At 57.6% G+C, this 17,332-nt stretch overlaps 2 protein-coding genes across 4 annotated transcripts in view; both read right to left on the minus strand.

Moving 5' to 3' along the window:
• Positions 1-4,817, minus strand: part of CARM1 (coactivator associated arginine methyltransferase 1) — a 39,237-nt gene extending 34,420 nt beyond the window's left edge. Inside the window, exon 1 of one of the 2 annotated variants that reach the window (XM_087425451.1) lies at positions 4,585-4,817. In XM_087425451.1, the coding sequence (XP_087281577.1) occupies positions 4,585-4,798 (214 nt within the window). In that variant the 5' untranslated portion in view covers positions 4,799-4,817. The remainder of the gene's footprint in view (positions 1-4,584) is intronic. The other variant, XM_087425450.1, reaches the window with a different exon arrangement.
• A 1,424-nt stretch (positions 4,818-6,241) lies between these two features.
• C39H19orf38 (chromosome 39 C19orf38 homolog) lies at positions 6,242-16,257 on the minus strand. Of its 2 annotated transcripts, none has more exons than XM_014796970.2 (7): positions 16,054-16,257; positions 14,697-15,002; positions 12,729-12,821; positions 11,701-11,728; positions 10,887-10,930; positions 9,959-9,996; positions 6,242-6,882 (listed from the first exon to the last, which is right to left on the minus strand). In XM_014796970.2, the coding sequence occupies exons 1-7, from the start codon at positions 16,082-16,084 to the stop codon at positions 6,733-6,735; spliced, it is 690 nt and encodes a 229-aa protein (XP_014652456.1). In that variant the 5' UTR covers positions 16,085-16,257; the 3' UTR covers positions 6,242-6,732. The 2 variants fall into 2 exon arrangements, with proteins under 2 accessions (XP_014652456.1, XP_087281583.1); XM_087425457.1 differs by lacking the exon at positions 6,242-6,882 and adding an exon at positions 8,616-8,747.
• Positions 16,258-17,332: the final 1,075 nt, after the last annotated feature.

Raw genomic sequence — 17,332 nt, forward strand, 5'->3', positions numbered from 1 at the left:
ACCAATCTTCCTCTTTTTGCTTGAGGAAGATTGTCCCTGAGCTAACACCTGTGCCAGTCTTCCTCTATTTTGTATGTGGGTCGCTGCCACAGCATGGCTGACGAGTGGTGTAGGTCTGCGCCCGGGATCCGAACCCGCGAACCTGGGATGCTGAAGCAGAGTGTGCCGAACTTAACCACTAGGCCACCAGGCTGGCCCCTACTTTTTTTTTTTTAATCAACCTTCAAAAATGTACAAATCCCCCTTAGCTCTGACTGTTTAAACATACGCCACAGGCCCGATTCAGCCCACAGGCCCAAGTTTGCCCACAAGCCCTGAATTATAGTGTTACCCCTCCCCCAGCTGCCCCCAAGGTCAAGCATTTGAGTCTGCCAACACATGTATGCAGAGCCTGGTATACAGTAAATGCTCAATAAATGCTAGCAGCCAGGAGCAACTTGCAGGTGCCACTGAAACGTGACGGGCCTTCCGGTGGTACTAACTTTCTCCATTGTCGCCCCAGCTCGACACTGAATGTCCTAAAGGCAGAGGCCACGACACACTCTTCTGTACCCTCTCCCCCTCCCCCAGCTGTCAGGGGGGTCCTGGGAGGGTGACTGAAGGAAGTCACAGGCCCCTGGTGCTGGGGCAGCCGGCCATTCTTCACCTTGTCTCCACAAAGGGTTTTTCTCTGGGGTTTCCACACCCTGGCATGCCCCCCAACACAAACTGAAATTGAGCCCCCACTGAAGCCGGCCCTGTACATCGCTTCGCAGCCAAGGGGGTGGGGAGTGCAGAGAACCAGCCAAACTGACTCGAGCTGACCAAGAAAGAAAGGTGACACAGTCATCTCCAGAAAGGCCGCCATGGGGCTGCGGAACTGAGAGTCTGTTCTGCCCTCTGCCCCACAACGGGCGTCCCAGAGAGGCTGCTTTCCTTCAAGGGGAGGGCTCCCTGCGTCCAGGAACTCCAGAGGCCGTGCCAAAGCTTCCTCAAGGCCCGCGATGCCTGCACCTTTGCCCAGGGAAAATGGCCTGGTTTTGGTAGCTGCCATGTGGCCAATGCCATGGAAACAGGCCAGGGTGACTTCAAGTGGCAAGACGGGTGGGGGGGGTTACCCTTCACTGCGGGGTACTGGGACAGGGCCTTCTGCAGCTGCCCTTTCCCACGTGGAGGGTGCAGACGTCAAGGAACAGGGCCTGTGTCCTGCTCCCCACGCCCTGCCTGAGGCAGAGGTGGCAGCCCAGGGGTCCCTCTCCCATCTGCTGGGCGTGCGAGACAGCTGGCAGCATAAGGGGCTCCCTTCTAGTAAGGCCACTTCACCACTCCACACCAATAACACCAGTGTCAATAATATCTATACAAATATCCACTGCTTGGGCCGGCCCGGTGGTATAGTTAAGTTCACGTGCTCCGCTTCAGCAGCCCAGGGTTCGCAGGTTCAAATCTTGGGCATGGACTGACACATCGCTCATCAAGCCATGCTGTGGTGGCGTCTCACATACAAAATAGAGGAAGATGGGCACAGGTGTTAGATCAGAGCCAACCTTCCTCAGCAAAAAGAGGAGGATTGGCAACAGATGTTAGCTCAGGGCCAATCTTCCTCAACAAAAAAAAAAGAAAGAAAGAAGTATCTACTGCTTACCGCCAGGCCCCTGCTCCACAGCCCCGAGGTCCACTTCCCCCACATTCCTGGGCCCCCAGTGGCATTACTCCCATTGCAGATGAGGAAACCGAGGCTGTGTGCAGGTGAGTATTGCTACAGATAAGGAAACAGGCTCGGGAGGTGAAATGCTAGTTCAAGGCCACATGGCTGGTGCCCCACCCCAGTCAGACTCCACGTTCAGAACCCTCGCCAGCACCAAGGACACCTCGGGCTCACCTCCCACGTATGAGGCACTGGGAGATTCCTGTGGGTGTCCTGGCCGACGTCCCTGTCCCCATCCACACAGAGATTCGAATCTCAGGGGTGTGGAATCACAAGCAGCTTGCAGGATGCTGCCTCGTGAGGGACAGGTGAGCGGAACAGGGCTGGCCAAGGCATCCAGATCCCAGAAGGGTCCAGGTTGGAACACGCTGAGGCCAGTGAAGGAAGTTCATCCCAAGAGAAGGCCTAAAGCCCCCAGCAGCCTGGTTCACCCCCAAGTCATGAGGGGCGCTCCTCCTTGACCTGTCCAGCTGCCACGTCCCCAGGCATCCCCCCAGTGGCTGGACTATCTCTGACTTTTCCAGGGGACCGTCAGCCAGCGCCCAGTGCTCTCAGATCCAGGTGCACAGCCCTGTGCCCCAGCCCTGGGACTTTGCACTCCCCTACCCAGGCACAATTCAGAGCAATGCCTCCGGCGCACCGCGTGCTCCAGGCTGCTCAGGAACCAGGGCGGCCTCGCCCTGGGCAGCGACCAGCCAACTTGGACGCCATCACCAGCCCATTACGGGAGCAGGTGCCACTCCACAGAAGTGTTCACTTATGGAGCAAACACGCTGTGCCACACAGTCCTTTCACCAACCCCGCTCCACCAATGAGCCACAGAGACCCCCAGCGACTGGCGGGCACCGCTCTAGCCCACGTAGTGGACCCTAAAACATATGTCCAAGCCCTAACCCCAGGAACCTGTGAAAGTGACCTTATCTGGAAAAACGGTCTTTGCAGATGACCTTAAGGCTCTTAAAAATAAAATCATCCTGGATTTAGGGTGGGCCCTAAATCCAATGACAGGTGTCCTTAGAGGACAAGAGACAGAGAGACACAGGGGTGAGGCCACGTGGAGACAGAGGCAGAGACCGGAGATCTGCTGCCGCAAGCTAAGCACCGCGTGCAGCCCGCGGAAGCTGGAAAAGGCAAGAAAAGATTCTCCTCCAGGGCCTGTGGAGGGAGTGTGGCCTCTCTGACACTTTGATTTCGGACTTCTGGCCGTGGATTGTAAGACAATGCATCCCTTTTCGTTTAAGCCACCAAGTTTGTTCCGGCAGCCCTGGGAAACTATCAGAACCAGGTTCAGCTGACTCCAGAACCCACACCAACGTTATCTGAGCATAAAGGAAAAAAGTTCTTTGACTCCTGAGACTGTATCATCCCAGACAAAAGATCTCAGTTTGAGAAACGTGGACTTTCTCCTCCTTCCGAACGCTTCAGTTACGAATTACCTCGAAAAGAGAAGAGTTATAACTCAGAATCATTTCGAGATTATCCACAAAACAAAAACACAGAAGTACAAACTCCCAAAGAAAGATGTGAAGAATTGGGGAGACTGGGTGTGGAGTATATGGGAACTCTCTGTACTATCTCCCCAATAATTCTATAAACCTAAAACTGTTCTAAAATCAAAAAAAGTTTATTTACAAAGGAAAAACTGACTCTCCTGGAACTCCTTTGAGGAGCAGCCCTGGGACCCCAGTTTGAGAAATGCTGCCTGACTTTATTCTGTTCCCTGTTAATTCTTGCTGAATGAATGGCCATCCTTATCAGCTGGGGGATCCTGCTGAGATTAAGAGGGAGCTTAAGTGTCTGTCCTGGGCTCTGATGCCCACCCAGCATACACTTCTTCCCTCTCCTCTGCTCCAAGAGGACCAACCTCTGCCCCAGCAAGAGAGATGCGACACTGGCAAACAGACACAGCTCCCTTAGTTTAAATCTTCCAAGTCGAGGTGGGGGGAGAACCTTATGTGAACCAACCACTCCACACACTTCCCTTCTGAACACCCTGTTCCCGAAGTGGCAAAATATTCACACAGGCTAACGGCACCAAAGGCCTCCTCAGAGCGTCACTGCAAGAAACCCTGGGGGACAAAACTGAATGAAACAGAATAGCAAAACGTGAACAGTGGCATCAGGGGACAGAGAAGCCAGAGGAACAAGAGAAAGAAAACGGATGAACTAGGAAGACTCGGGGTCCTTGGCCAACACGTTTGTGATTTCTTTTTTCCACTGAAACATCAGTTTTGAAACTAGCTTCTGAATAGATAACCAGCTTCTCACATCCCCCAAAAGGAAGATCGGAGAACCGTGGCGAGGGAGGAGGCGGCTGGGTTACCTCTTACTTCGGAGCCGGGCAGCAAGACGGGGCCCTCCCCGTCCACGTTTCCACCAGGGGCACCTCCAGCGGCTCGCATGGGCCCTCTCCCCAGATCTAGAAGTTTCCCACTCGGGGGTCCGCAAGGCCAAGCCCTCCAGATGGCTGGAACCGGGTCTTGCAGGCCGCCCCAGACTGGGCACCACTTTCCGACTGTCCATAGCGGTCCAGGGGGTCCCCCGAGATGGCCAGAGGCTGCCCACAGCCCGCCCTCCTCCCCCCCGGGGCGGCCCCACCCGCACCCAGACTCCCACCTCTCGCCCACCCCGGGCCCCCTCCCCTCCCTTCCCCCCAGCTTCCGCCCAACTCCCCTTCCACTCTCGGCCCCCCACTTCCTGCCCACCCCTCCCAATCTCAGGGCCCTCACTCCCCATTTCCCGCTTCCCTGCGCACTCCGGCCGCCTCCGGCCACCACGCACGCCCTCTTTCCTCTCTGTCCCTTGACACCGTCCCTGCGCACCCCTCCCTCGGGGCCCCTCCCGGGCTCGGCCCCACGGACGCCGCAGCGCGCCCCCCGGCCCCGGGCCCCACTCACGGCTGTAGAGGGCGATGCCCGCCGCGTCCGGGCCGGCGCGCACCTCGAGGCGCAGCGCCTGCTGCTCCGCGTGCCGCTGGATCTCGCCGTTCGCGTCGCCGATGGTGAGCAGGCGGGCGCCGTGGAACACCGACACGGCCGCGCAGGGCCCCGCGCCGCCCGGGACCGCCGGCCCCGCGCCGCCCGCGCCCGGCCCCCCCGCCGCCGCTGCCATCTTAGATCCGGCTCCAGGCCCCGCCGCCGCCGCCGCCGCCACCGCGCCCGGGCCCAGGCCGCCGCCGCCGCCGCCGCTGCCGCCGCCGCGCAGGCCGAGGCCGAGGCCGAGCCGGGCAGCGCCGCCTGCAGGCCACGCGCCGCCTCGCCGCCACCGCCGCCACGGCCCGGCCCCGCGGCGCAGCGCCCCCTGCCGGCGGCTCTGGCGCGGGGAGCAGGCGCGACGGGGGGCGGAGTCGGCCCCGCCCCGCCCCGCCCCGCCCCGCGCGAACGGTCGCCGCTTTGTGAGGTGGCTCCGCCGCCCAGGAAGAGCGGGGACCGGAGCGTGCGTCAGGGGGCGGTGCTCGGCCGCGCGGACACGCCCCCAGCCTGGGCCACGCCCCCAGCCCGGCGCGGCTCGACGGCCGCGCTGTGTAAGGTGGTGCGGGTGCAGACGACCGGGGGTGGCGGGGAGGGGCGGGAGCGCGCGTTAGGGGGCGGGGCTAGGCCTCGCGGACACGCCCCGGGCCCCGCCCCGCGCCAACGGCCGCGCTTTGTGAGGCGGCTCCCCGGCCCGGGGAACGGCGGGGGCGGGTCTGACGCCCGCCGGCGTCCACACACCCCTGAGGCTGGGCTCCGCCCCTGGCCCCGCCCGGCTTTGTGAGGCGGCACGCGGAGGGGCGGGGCCTCGTCGCAGCTGGGCTCCGCCCCTATCCCGGCCCTGCTCCCGCCCACAGGGCCTCGCTTTGTGAGGCACCTGGCTCTCCAGGAGGGCCGGCGTGAGGGGCGGGGCCAGGATTAGGGACACGCCCCGCCGTGGCCACGCCCCCAGCCCGCCCGGCTGGGAAAGCAGTTTGCGGTGGGGCTCGGCCTCTCGCAGGGCGTGAACTGCCTGTGGGAAAGCCCTCTCCCCGGCGGTCCACCGCGCCTTGTCTCTTCCCGATCGTCTCCGTCCCCTTCCCACAGCGCCCTCCTCCTCCATCCTCGGCCGTTCACGGTCTCCTCCCCCACAAAATATTCTTGGACCCCTCCCTTAGCCCCTTCCCTCCCGCAGTTACTCTCCCTTCCCCCAGTGATGGCTGGCCAGTGAACCCAGCAGAGCATCCACACACATCTTCCCTCCAAGTCCCCCCTCCACTGCTCCAGAGCCCCACTCCGTTTTGGGGGACCCAGAGAGGCTTGCGGCCTCTTCCCATCTTGCCCAGCTCGCGCCCTTCCCTGGACCTACTCATTCTCCCCGTGTCCCTCTGCCCCATCCTCATCAGTCCACCTCCTCTACCCACCAGTGCAAGGACTTTAGCAGAGACTCCGCGTGGCACTGCCCCCTCCCCGCACCCCCATGGGCCTCCCCACACACCACCCTGACTGCATGCATTTGAGGGGTACTCCCCCTCCCCCCAGGCATCCGGTGATTGGACCCCAGAGGTCCCGGGCTTGAAGGATTACACTCCACAGACGCCTTGGGAAGAGCTCAACACGCGTTATAATTAATAACTTAGGCATGCCAGCAGGGCAGACACTCAGAACACACCCTGGGTACCCCATGCTCCAAAAACCCAGTCGGGTTGGCCCAGTCAGGTGTGGCTGGAAGATGGGGGGAATCAGACGGGTGTGTGCAGAGCTCAGACCTCTTGTGGCCCAGCTGGGGGCCAGAGGGTCCCTAACGTCTCTTTCCCTGGAGGTCTGAGAAGCTGGGAATCCAAAAGGAAGCTTCCTGCTTTCCATCCAGCCTCCAGGCCAATGCCCGCGCCCCCTCTCCCACTCCTGCTCCTCTGTGAGGTAGGTGCCAAGGCCAGGGGCCCCCTTCGTCTCCTCTGTTCAATTCCCTGAGAGAGAGACAGCCAGGCCCCCGAAGTAGCTGGAGGGACCTCTGGCCCCACGCACCCGGCCAGCTCAAGGGAGAGGGCTGAATGGGGGGCGCACGGACACAGAGAGAGGGGCCCCCGATCCTCGGCCTCACGGGGAGACCCGGAAAGTGCTGAATTCGGGGGGCTCAGGCGAGGATGGTGTGCAGGTGGGCCTCTTCCGGGACTCGGAACTGCCAGGTGTCACAGCGGAGCCTGAGTGAGCATCCGTGGTGGCCGTGTCTCCTTCCAAAGTCATTTTCTTTGTTTGGGGAAGAAAAATAGAGAGCCGCGTGATTTCAGGATCTCGGGCTTCCCCATGTTCTGAGGCTCCCCCAGTCCCTCAGGTCTCATCTCACCCCCCCACACACACACACAGGCACCCCACAGCTTCAGGACCCTGGTCCTGCCTTCTGCCCTCCTGCCTTCCTCTCTGCTGAACAGGGGACCAGGCACCCCGGGCTCAAGTCCCAGCTCCACCTCGTCCTACTGGTGTGACCTCAGCAAAGGAAAATTCGCCCTGAGCTAATATCCATGCCAATCTTCCTCTTTTTTTTTTTTTTTTTTTGCTGAGGAAGATTAGCCCTGAGCTAACATCTGTGCCAGTCTTCCACTATTTTGTATGTGGGTCACCGCCACGGCATGGCTGACGACTGGTGTAGGTCCATGCCCAGGATCTGAACCTGCCAACCTGGGCTGCCGAAGCGGAGTGTGCAAACTTAATCACTAGGCCATGGGGCCGGCCCCTGTCAGCTGCTTCATTTCTGATATTTCAGCCAACAGGATAGCTTTCTGATGCTTCAGAAAGAAACTAGAATTGAAAGCAAGGGCTCCAACAGATATTTCTACACCCGTGTTCACAGCAGCATGATTCACAATAGCCAAAAGGTGGAAGCAACCTAAGTGTCCATTGATGGATGACCGTGGTGTATCCAGACAATGGAATATTATTCAGCCATAAAAAGGGGTGAAATTCTGACACAGCCACAACATGGATGAACCTTGAAGACACTATGCTCAGTGAAATAACCCAGACGCAAAAAGGATGAACATTGTGTGGCATCATTTCTCTATAAAATGTCCAAAATAGGCAAATCCGTAGAGACAGAGAGTAGAATGACGGGTGCCAGGGGCTGGGGAGGGGGATAGGGAGTTAGTGTTTAACGGGGACAGAGTTTCAGTTTGGAACATGGAAATGTTCTGGGGATGGATGGTGGTGATGGTTGCACAACCATGTGAATGTGCTTAATGCCACTGAACTTAAAAATGGCTGAAATGGTAAATTTTATGTATATTTTACCACAATAAAAAAAAGAAACTAGAAAAGATCACTAGAATTTACTGTTAAGGAAAAGAAGCACTGTGCATAACAGTGTGGATAGCATGCTATCATTTGTGTTAAAAGTGTGAGCATACGGGCTGGCCCTGCGGCATAGCGGTTACATTCGTGCGCTCCACTTTGGCAGCCCAGGTTCGTGGGTCAGATCCGGGGGTGTGGACCTACACCACTCATCAGCCACGCTGTGGCAGCGACCCACATACAAAATAGAGGAAGATGGGCACAGATGTTAGCTCAGGGCCAATCTTCCTCACCAAAAAAAAAAAAAAAAAAAACTGAAAAATCACCAGGCTGTGCCTTGAGCAGTGTGGCTTCTCAAGGAAAGTTTTAGAACTTGCCCTACCTGCTGGGTTTTTCTTAACAGCTCAGGATTTGTTCCCAGAGCTGGGACCTCAGAGGGCTGAGCCGGCCAGTGCCAAGGTCCTTCCTTCCCACCATCTGTGTACCAGGGACAGGGGGCCAGTTTAAACTTCCCTGCTCCTCTGCTGAACTCCAGACTCATCCGCTCTTGGGCATCACCGGGTGACAGGGCAGCTCTCTCGTCCCTCCAAGCCCGCCCCTCGCCAGGACTCTCCCACACCTCCTCCTCCTCCCTCCACCCACTCGTCCAATCCAAAATCAGTGCATTGGTTCCCCTCCGCTGAATCCAGCTGACCTGCATCCGTTCGTTTCTTCCACCTCCGCTGCCAACACACTAGTCCAGACCACCCATCACTTCGCGAGCCCGGAGGCCGCCTCCGCCGCGGTCCCGCGGCGCCAGTCCGTCCACGCCCCCCAGTCTATCCTCCCTGCAGCCGCCAGAGGGCGCCCGTGAGCAGCTGACTCGGGTCCCCTCCCTCCGCTGCTCCGAACCCTCCGTGGCTCCCACCTCATTTGGGGTAAAAGTTGAAGTTCTCCGCGGGGTCCCCCTCGGCTCCTCACTCCGCTCCACCTCAGCTATACTGGGCCGAACCAAGAACGCGTCCCGAGCCTGGATCAACCTTCCGTAGCTACCTCCTTTTTGTCGCCCATCTCCGGGACGTCCTGGATCTCCCACCTAAGTGAGAAGCCAGCTTCCCGGCCTCTCCTCCCCCCCTAGTCTGTCTCCCCGCGTAGAAATCAGAGCTCCGAGGGAGTAAGGGCCTCGTCTTGTTCTTGTCCAGACGCCCAGAAAGGGTGTGTTGAACCTGTCCAACCCTCCCCCCCATCATGGTGCCCCAAGCCGACCGACTGCACCCCAGGCTCCCTAATGGCAGTCTGGCAGCGTCCAGTTGTCCAAATGGGACCTCTGAGGCCACCTTGAGTGGGGCACCTGTACCCCTCTCTGCGTGGAGAGGAGCTGGCTGGATAGTTCCTTGACCCATGGTCTCCATGGCTCAGATATCCCTAACTCAGTAAAAAAATTATAATAAAGTACAAACCCCAAGTCCACCCCACGATACAGCTGTGCAGAGGAATCTCAGAGCCCCAGGTTCAAATCCCAGCCCTGACACTGCGTGCTCAGGGTGGGGGGGGGGGCAACGCCCCTTGCTAGGGGTGGGGGGCGTGGCGAGACCCTCACCCCGGAAGAGAAATGCACAACGGGACATTTAAGCTCACATGCCTGAAACTGAACACAAAAGCTGGCTTTTCTTTACACCAGGAGGGGACCACTGTGCGCATCAGACTGTCACAAGGCTCCACGACCCCACAGAAGCCACCAGGTCGCCCCAAGTCCCCTGTCGCCATTCTGGGGGGCCGGCCTGGGTACAAAGGCAGCGCTGACCCCGACAGCAAGCACCCCGAGGAGGGGGTCTGCCCAGTGCCACACGAAGGCCTGGACACCGTGGCCACCTCCAACGCCCCGGGACTCTTCAGAGCCAATTCTCAGCTCACAGAACATCCCCGCTCAGCGATTCTGGGCTTTCCCCAGGCCCCCGACGCCCGGAGACAACAGGTCGACACAGCGCGGAGGTGGTCCCGTCTTCCCCCGGTTAGGACAGTCAGCAGAAAACCGGGACCAAGAAACGGAACGACTTACCGACGACATGGTGAACAGGGAGTTATCGAAGGACATGTCTGGAACAGAGAGGGGACAAGCAGGACTGGGGTCAGTTCAGATGCCCCGCGCACCGCCCTGCCCCGAGCCCACAGGCCCCGAGGTGCCCGTGAGGAAGGGCGTGGGGTCCGTTTCCCAGCATCCTGCGTGCCCCCTTCCAGCCCATTCTGCAGGGAGAGCTGCGCACAGCTGCAAACTGAACCGTGTCCCCCTTCTGCTCAGCGCCCTCCTTCAGGAAAGGGGCGCCTCCGGAAAACGGGGGCCTCGTCCCAACTCGCGCTTTCTGGAACACCTCTCAGCTCCTCCACCGCCCCAGGCTCTCTCCCAATCGCCCACTCTTCACCCAGCGACCCCCTGCTCCTCCTGCAGCTCTCTGCTTAACCATCACCTCCCCCGGGGACCACCCTCCCAGCCCCAGACAGGGTCCAGCGCCATGGGCCGTTTCCCCACTGGAGTAGGGGGCTTTGGGGCAGAGACCACCTCTGCCTTGGTCATCGCGAGAACTCCCCCCCCCCGCACCGCCCCCAGATCTTAGCATACAGTAGGTGCTCAACAAACGTGTGAGACAGCGAAAGGACAGAGAACCGAGTTCCTGCATTCCCCTCCGCGAGCACCGCACAGCCCGGACTGGCGGCCTCCCTCTCGCCCCCTGGCGGAAGCCTGCAGAACGACACGTGCCGGACCACAGGCGGGGCGCCCCTGAGGAGGGGCCGGGGGCCGGGGGCGCACCCAGCGCCCGGGGGGACACGACAAGGGAGGGAAGGGGAGGAGGGTGCGTTCTTGACCCTCGGGGAAGTGAGCAGCCGCAGAAGAGCTTCAGTAGCGAGTAATGAGACCCCATAGAGTTTTGAGGCCGTGACCTCCTGCCCCCCCCCCCGGCGGGGGGCAGGAGCCAGGAGCAGACACTCACCTGTGGTGGGGAAGTTAATGTGGGCCCAGCAGGATTCTCGCTCTCTGCAAGGGATGTGGGAGAGACTGATGAATCGCCCATTGCCCGTCCCAGGGAAGCCCTGGCCCTAAACTTGGCCTCGGCTCCCCACCCTCCCTCGCATCCTCCCTGAACCCCCTCCGATGCAAATTCTCTCGCAGGAGCCCCACAGCCAGGGGAAGTCGGGGTTCAGTCCCCAGGGCTGCTGCTAGCTCTCTGCTACCAGACAACGGGGTGCCCACCCATCTTTCAGAGGGAGAAGCCGAGGCTGGGGCCAGTTGGGACACCCTGATGCCCAGGAACCAGGGCCACCGCCTACAGGCTGCAAGTTGGGCACTGCACAACCCCAGGGGGCGCCACTCTCCTCCACCCACTGTGGATTTCTCGAGTAATTACGACCATTTTGGGCAGCTGGCGGTAAAGGGATGAGAGGAAGTCTCGGCCACTTGCTCCCGGTGTGACTGAGTGCTGAGCCTCAGTCTCCTCGTCTGTAAGATAGGGCTATTCATAGTGCCTGCTTCCCGGGCTGCTGTGAGGATAACGAGAGCCCAGGCTTCAGAGTGTCCTAGCGCAGCGCCCCGCACACCATAGGCGCCCCATAAATGGCACCTGTTCCTATTAAGCGGCCCTCCCACCAGAGGGCGCTGTTCGGCGGAGCGCCCACCAGCCGGGAAGCGCCCTCCTGTCGCCGGATCGCGCCCACTCTTAGGGACTTTAAGCCCCATCAGAAACTCCTGCGCTGGGACTATTTCTACCCCCAAAACCACCCTCTGACGGTCTCCAGGGACAGTCTCACCTTTTCTTCTGCAAATTTTTGGCTTTAACTGGGAAGAAAAAACAAATGAGCATTTGTTAGATTTTGGTCCTGGTTGCAAAAAGCCAAGAAACCAAACGCCCCCCTCATATATTTGCCACCCTACCTTGCCTCCGCCCTGGAAGATTCTCCCACTCAACAGGACAGCTACTGTGAACACTCCCCCCACCCCAATTACATGAGTAATGTGTGGGGGGAAAAACTTCCAACAAGGGGCAAGCATGTAAAATTGTTTTTTTAATTACATGTATTAATTATATAATTATTATATTTATATAATTATATACTTATATTTAATTATAAGTATATAATTATATAATTAATAATATATAATAAATTATATAATTGATAATAAATATATAATTAATATAATAATTATATAATATATAATTGTATAATTAATTAATTATATTAATTTCAGGGGCTGGGGAGGGGGATGGGGAGTTAGTGATTAATGGAGTTTCAGTTTGGGAAGATGAGAAAGTTCTGGAGAGGGATGGTGGGGATGGTTGCACAGCGATGTGACTGTACTTAAGGCTGCTGAACTGGACACTTAAAAAGGGTTAAAATGGCCAATTTTATATTGTATATATTTTACCACAATAAAAAATATCTCTTTCAATTTCCCCTGCCCACCACCATCATGGTGCTTCTGGAGGGTTCTTTGCTGCTAAGTTTTGGAGTAAGTCCTTCCCAAATTATGTGCCTCCATGCTCCTGAAAAATGGGCATGATTGGCGGCCGGCCCTGTCGCCTAGTGGTTAAGTTCATGTGCTCGGCTTTGGTGGCCTGGGGCACCCCGGGTTCCCAGGTTCGGATCCCGGGTGCAGCCCTACACCACTAGTCAGCCATGCTGTGGCAGCGACCCACATAAAATAGAGGAAGATTGGCACAGATGTTAGCTCAGGGCGAATCTTCCTCAGCAAAAAAAAAAGAGGTGGGAGTGCATTTACACGTTCCAGGGTTGCACACTGGCAGCCCGTGGGCTGTGCTTTCTCTGCCTGCTGTTACCTTTCCGGACCACCACGGCAGTGGTCACCAGCCCAGCGAGGAGGAGGAGGGCTCCCACCAGGCTCAAGGAGAGCACCAGGATCCTAGAGGACGCTGGAGAAAAGTGGGAAAAGAGAGAGTGGACAGGTCATGGAGGTGTGTGTTGAGGGGACAGGGAGGAGGTGGGACACTTGTCCTTCCTCCAGGTTACCTGTGGGGAGCCAGCCCTCCTCCCATGCCCCCCAACCATTTGGCTTGGGTGTAGCTACACCCTGAGGATCTAGCAAACTTGGTGTCTGGCCAATTAGCATATTCCCTCCCCCAGCCACAGCGATTGGCTCAGGGATGGGCATATGGCCCAAGCTGAGCCAATGAGAGCTAATTCTGGGACTTTGGTTAGACCACTGGGAACAGAGGTTTATTCCTCTGGCCACCATTACAAAGCTGCACGGATATACATCTGAAGCTGCTGGGCACAATTTTGACACCATGAGAGGAGGGGCTGCCTGAGAATAAGATATGGAAGAAAGCCGAGCTGAGACGTGGCAAATAATTCCTGACATCTTTGAGCACCTGGATCCAGCCATGCCTGAAGTCAGTGCTATCAAGTGACTTTAGTTCAGTAAACCAACAAATCCCCTTTTGTTGCTGAAGCCAGTTTAAGTCAAGTTTTTAGTTACTTGCAGCCTGAAGAGTTCCGCTGGCTTGAGCCTGGGCACCAGGGGGTCAGATGACATCCACCCCCAGCCACACAGGGGACCCTGTGGCCCATGCAGAGGTCAGCCACAGAAGCATGAAGCCACAGCTCCAGAGTTGACTTCTCTGCCGAAGTTTCGGCTGCCCCACCCTGGAGAGAGAGGGGATCTCTCAGGGGAGCCAGGAGGAGATTCCGTGACCCTAGTGGAGTTCAGGAGCTAAGCCAGGAGGCAGGAGAGACACACTTGGTATTCTCACAATGTTAACACTTGTTCATTCATTCAGTGGGGGCTGAATTCAGGAGGGGTGTTGTCACCTCCCTGCTCTGAGACCACAGGACCCAGGTGGGAGAAGGGGCCCTTAGATAGTGGAGCTCGAGGACACAGAGACTGTTTTGTCATCACAACGGGCCTCTGCTGGCAACAAAGCGCTCTTTGCAGCTGGAAAATTCTGATCGATGGTGACACAGAGGCTCTACCTGGAGGCTCCCCCTTCCCTTGATCCAGAGCCTACGCCCAGCCCCCTGCCCTGCCTGACCCTCCTCGCCACCTCCCTGCCCTCATCTCCCCCCACTTTCCTCCTTGCTCACTATTCTTCAGCCGTTTGGGGCACCTCCATGTTCCTCAAACACCCCAGGTGTGCTCCAGCCCCAGGGCCTTTGCATATCCTTCTTCCTTTGCCTGGAACACTTCTGCCCCAGACCCCATATGCCTAGCTCCTCATCATTCAGGTCTTTGCTCTAATGTCACCTCCTCAGAGAGGCCATCCCTGCCCACTCTCCTCTGTATTTAAAATGACACCCTTTACCAGGCTGTATTTGATCCACTTTACTTGTCCCCTGCTGGCAGACTGAATATTTATCGGACTCCTCATTTATCGTCTGTGCCCATCCCCTTGGAATGTCAGGTGCGAGAGGGCAGGAACATTGTCTGTTCCGTTTGCTGCTGAATCTGCGGTGCCTAGTTGGTGCCCATGGATGTTATGTGGCTGGGAGGGGAGGGTGCAGCCATGGGGAGGTTTAATGCCTGGACTCTGGAAGCCAGGGGAATCTCAGCTCTGCCACCCGCCAGCTGGGTGACCTGAGCACGTCCCTTCATCACTTGAGCCTCAGTTTCCTCATCTGCAAAATGGGGAGACTTGCTGTACCCATCGCACCGGGTGACTGTGACAATTAAACGAGGAAAGATCTGGCTCGTCCTGGGACGACTTCCAGGTGGAGGGAACAGCACATGCGAAGGCTCAGTGGTGAGGAAATGGAGCTCCGGGCAGTGAGGGACCGTGGGCAGGCCTTACCTGGGGAGACGTGCAAGGTCTCGCTCGTTTCCGACAGCTGGGGCCGCATATCTTCACCCAGCACGCCATACTGGCAGCGGAATATTCCCCCGTGAGCTTCCTTGCCACCGTCACTCACGTTGAAGGTGACCCTGAGCTGGTCCGCGGGGGCCTGCAGGAGCTGGACCTTACGCTCCCCTTGATACAACGTGAAATTGGCCCCTGGGTAGCCCGAGGGGGCCTCGCACTGGATGTAGATGGGGTCTTCTTGGCTGCTGGGGTGTGGGCGCACCAGCAGGATGGACGGCGCCGGGATCGCCAAGGAGCCTGTGAGGCCGAATAAGGGAGGCCGGGTGGGTGGATGATTAGAGCGAGGCCGACCTGGCTGTGTGTCCTCGGGCAAGTGGCTCACCCTCTCTGGGCCTTGATTTTTATGTACCCCACTGCGATGGTGAGAGGATCGAGTGCCTAGCACGTGGTGAGGGGATGCTGTGTAGGAGTCAGTTTATTATAACAGCAGTGGTTATTACATAGCAAAGCAATGATACTCTTATTAGTTCAGTCAACAGCACTGACTATGGCCCAGGTCCTGTTTTAGGTGCTGGGGACAAGCAGTGAATAAGACGGACAGAGAGACAGACATGCCCGCCTCTGGGAGCTGATGTTCTCAAGGACACAAGAAGTCTCAGCACATCAGACAGGGTAATGGGAAGGCTGCATTAGCTGGGGTGGCCACGGAGGGCTTCCCTGAGGAGGTGACATAGGAAGAGCTGGGGAACAGCCTTCTAGGCAGAGGGAACAGCATGGGCAAAGACCCAGAGGATGGAAAAGGTGTGCGGTGTTCAAGGAGGCCAGGGTGGCTGGAAGGGAGGGGCAGGGGAAGAGCAGGAAGAGGGGAGGGCAGAGGGGTCCTGTCTTGTCTCCCAGGCTGGGGTGAGGAATATGGATTTCCAGGTACGGCTTCCTGAAGGAGGGACCAGTGTCTCCCCAGCGGCCCCCAGGCTCCCGAGCAGAGTGGCTCAGGTCAGGTCTACACCAGCCTTCCCGGTCCAGCCTGCCCCCACCCTCCAGCAGTTCCTCCCGCTGCCCCAGCCCTGGAGGCAGGAGCCTGCAGAGGCCGAGTGGGGCTGAGTCATGGGGCGTGGGCCCCACTGTCGCCAGTGGGGTGGCATTTCTGACACCCTGGCCGTGGAGGTGATGAGGAGCCCAACCAGAGGAAGCCACACTCCTGGGCCATTTCCAAGGCTCTGGGGCAAATCTGTCAGGGCTCAGCCTCCTCCAGCCCCCGGAGAGGGCAGCCCCTCACTGGTTTCTGCCCCCAGAGCAGAGGCCAGGGGCGCGGAGGTGGGGGGAGCGGGGCGAGGGGCATCAAGCTCACCAGCTGCAAAAAGCAAGACAGTCCAGGGCATCTCTCCTCCCGCGTTTGGCCGGGAAGTCTGGCTGAGGCCAGTGCAGCGCCTGGCTCCCCGCCAACTCCTCCTGTGAGCCTGAGAAGGGAAAGGAGAACCAGGCTGATTCGAGCTGAGGGTTTCCTCACTGGCAGGAAGTTGCACACACACACACTTGGGCACCAAAAGGGACACTGTGCTGTCCCCACCCCTTCCACAGCCGCGCGGTAGACCCTGGCACCTCTCTGCAGCTGGGTGGCTGTGGTTCTGCAGATGGGAGGGAAAAACGGATGGGATGGTCGGGGGGCAGGGGTGTTTCTTTTTTTTCTCCCCCGGAGGGAACTCCCGGCCATGAGGAAGGGTGAGGACCGTGGGCTGTTTGGGACACCCACACCCAAGACAGTAACTATAGGCCAACCAGTGCTGAAGTTGAAACATATGGGGTGGAGGTTGCTAGGGCTTGTGGTTAGGGCTTCGCCTTTGTGACCTCAGGCAAGACATGGTCCTTCTTTAAGCCTCAGCTTGCTGCTCTGTAGAATGGGGCTAAGAATAGCATATATTATATCCCAAGGACTCATGAAGAGCAATGCCTAGTGGGGAATGAATGCTCCCAGTGTGAAGCCACAGAGAAGAAAAGCTTCAGGTTCCATGAGAAAAGCTCATTCCAACCTCAGGGCCTTTGCACATGCTGTCTCCCCTGCCTGGGACACAATTCTATCAACCTGGTGTCAAATCCCATTTTTCATTCAGGTTTCAGCTTAAATATCACTTCTGGGAAATAGTTCTAGATCCCTCTGGACTTAGAAAAATCCCCTTGCTGAATTCTCCCATGGTGCCGTGTAACTTTCTCATATTGCAATGAGCATGTTTGGATTTTCAAGGAATTTGTTCATTTCATCTAAGTTGTTGAGCTTCCTGGTATAAAGCTGTTCGTATTCCCTTATTATCCTTTTAATGTCTGTAGGATCTGTAGTGATGTCCCCTCTTTCATGTCTGGTAATGATAATTTGTGTTTCTCTCTCTCTCTCTCTTTGTTTTTTTTTTTTTTTTTTGCTGAGGAAGATTAGCCCTGAGCTAACATCTGTGCCAATCTTCCTCATTTTTTGCTTGAGGAAGATGAGCCCTGAGCTAACATCTGTGTCATTCTTTTTGTTTGTTTATTTGTTTTTGTTTTGCTTTTTGGTGAGGAAGATCAGCCCTGAGCTAACATCTGCCAATCCTCCTCTTTTTGCTAAGGAAGACTGGCCCTGACCTAACATCCATGCCCAT

The sequence above is a fragment of the Ceratotherium simum genome, chromosome 39 (assembly GCF_057802395.1).
Source record: "Ceratotherium simum simum isolate JZ-2026a chromosome 39, ASM5780239v1, whole genome shotgun sequence".
NCBI lineage: Eukaryota > Metazoa > Chordata > Mammalia > Perissodactyla > Rhinocerotidae > Ceratotherium > Ceratotherium simum.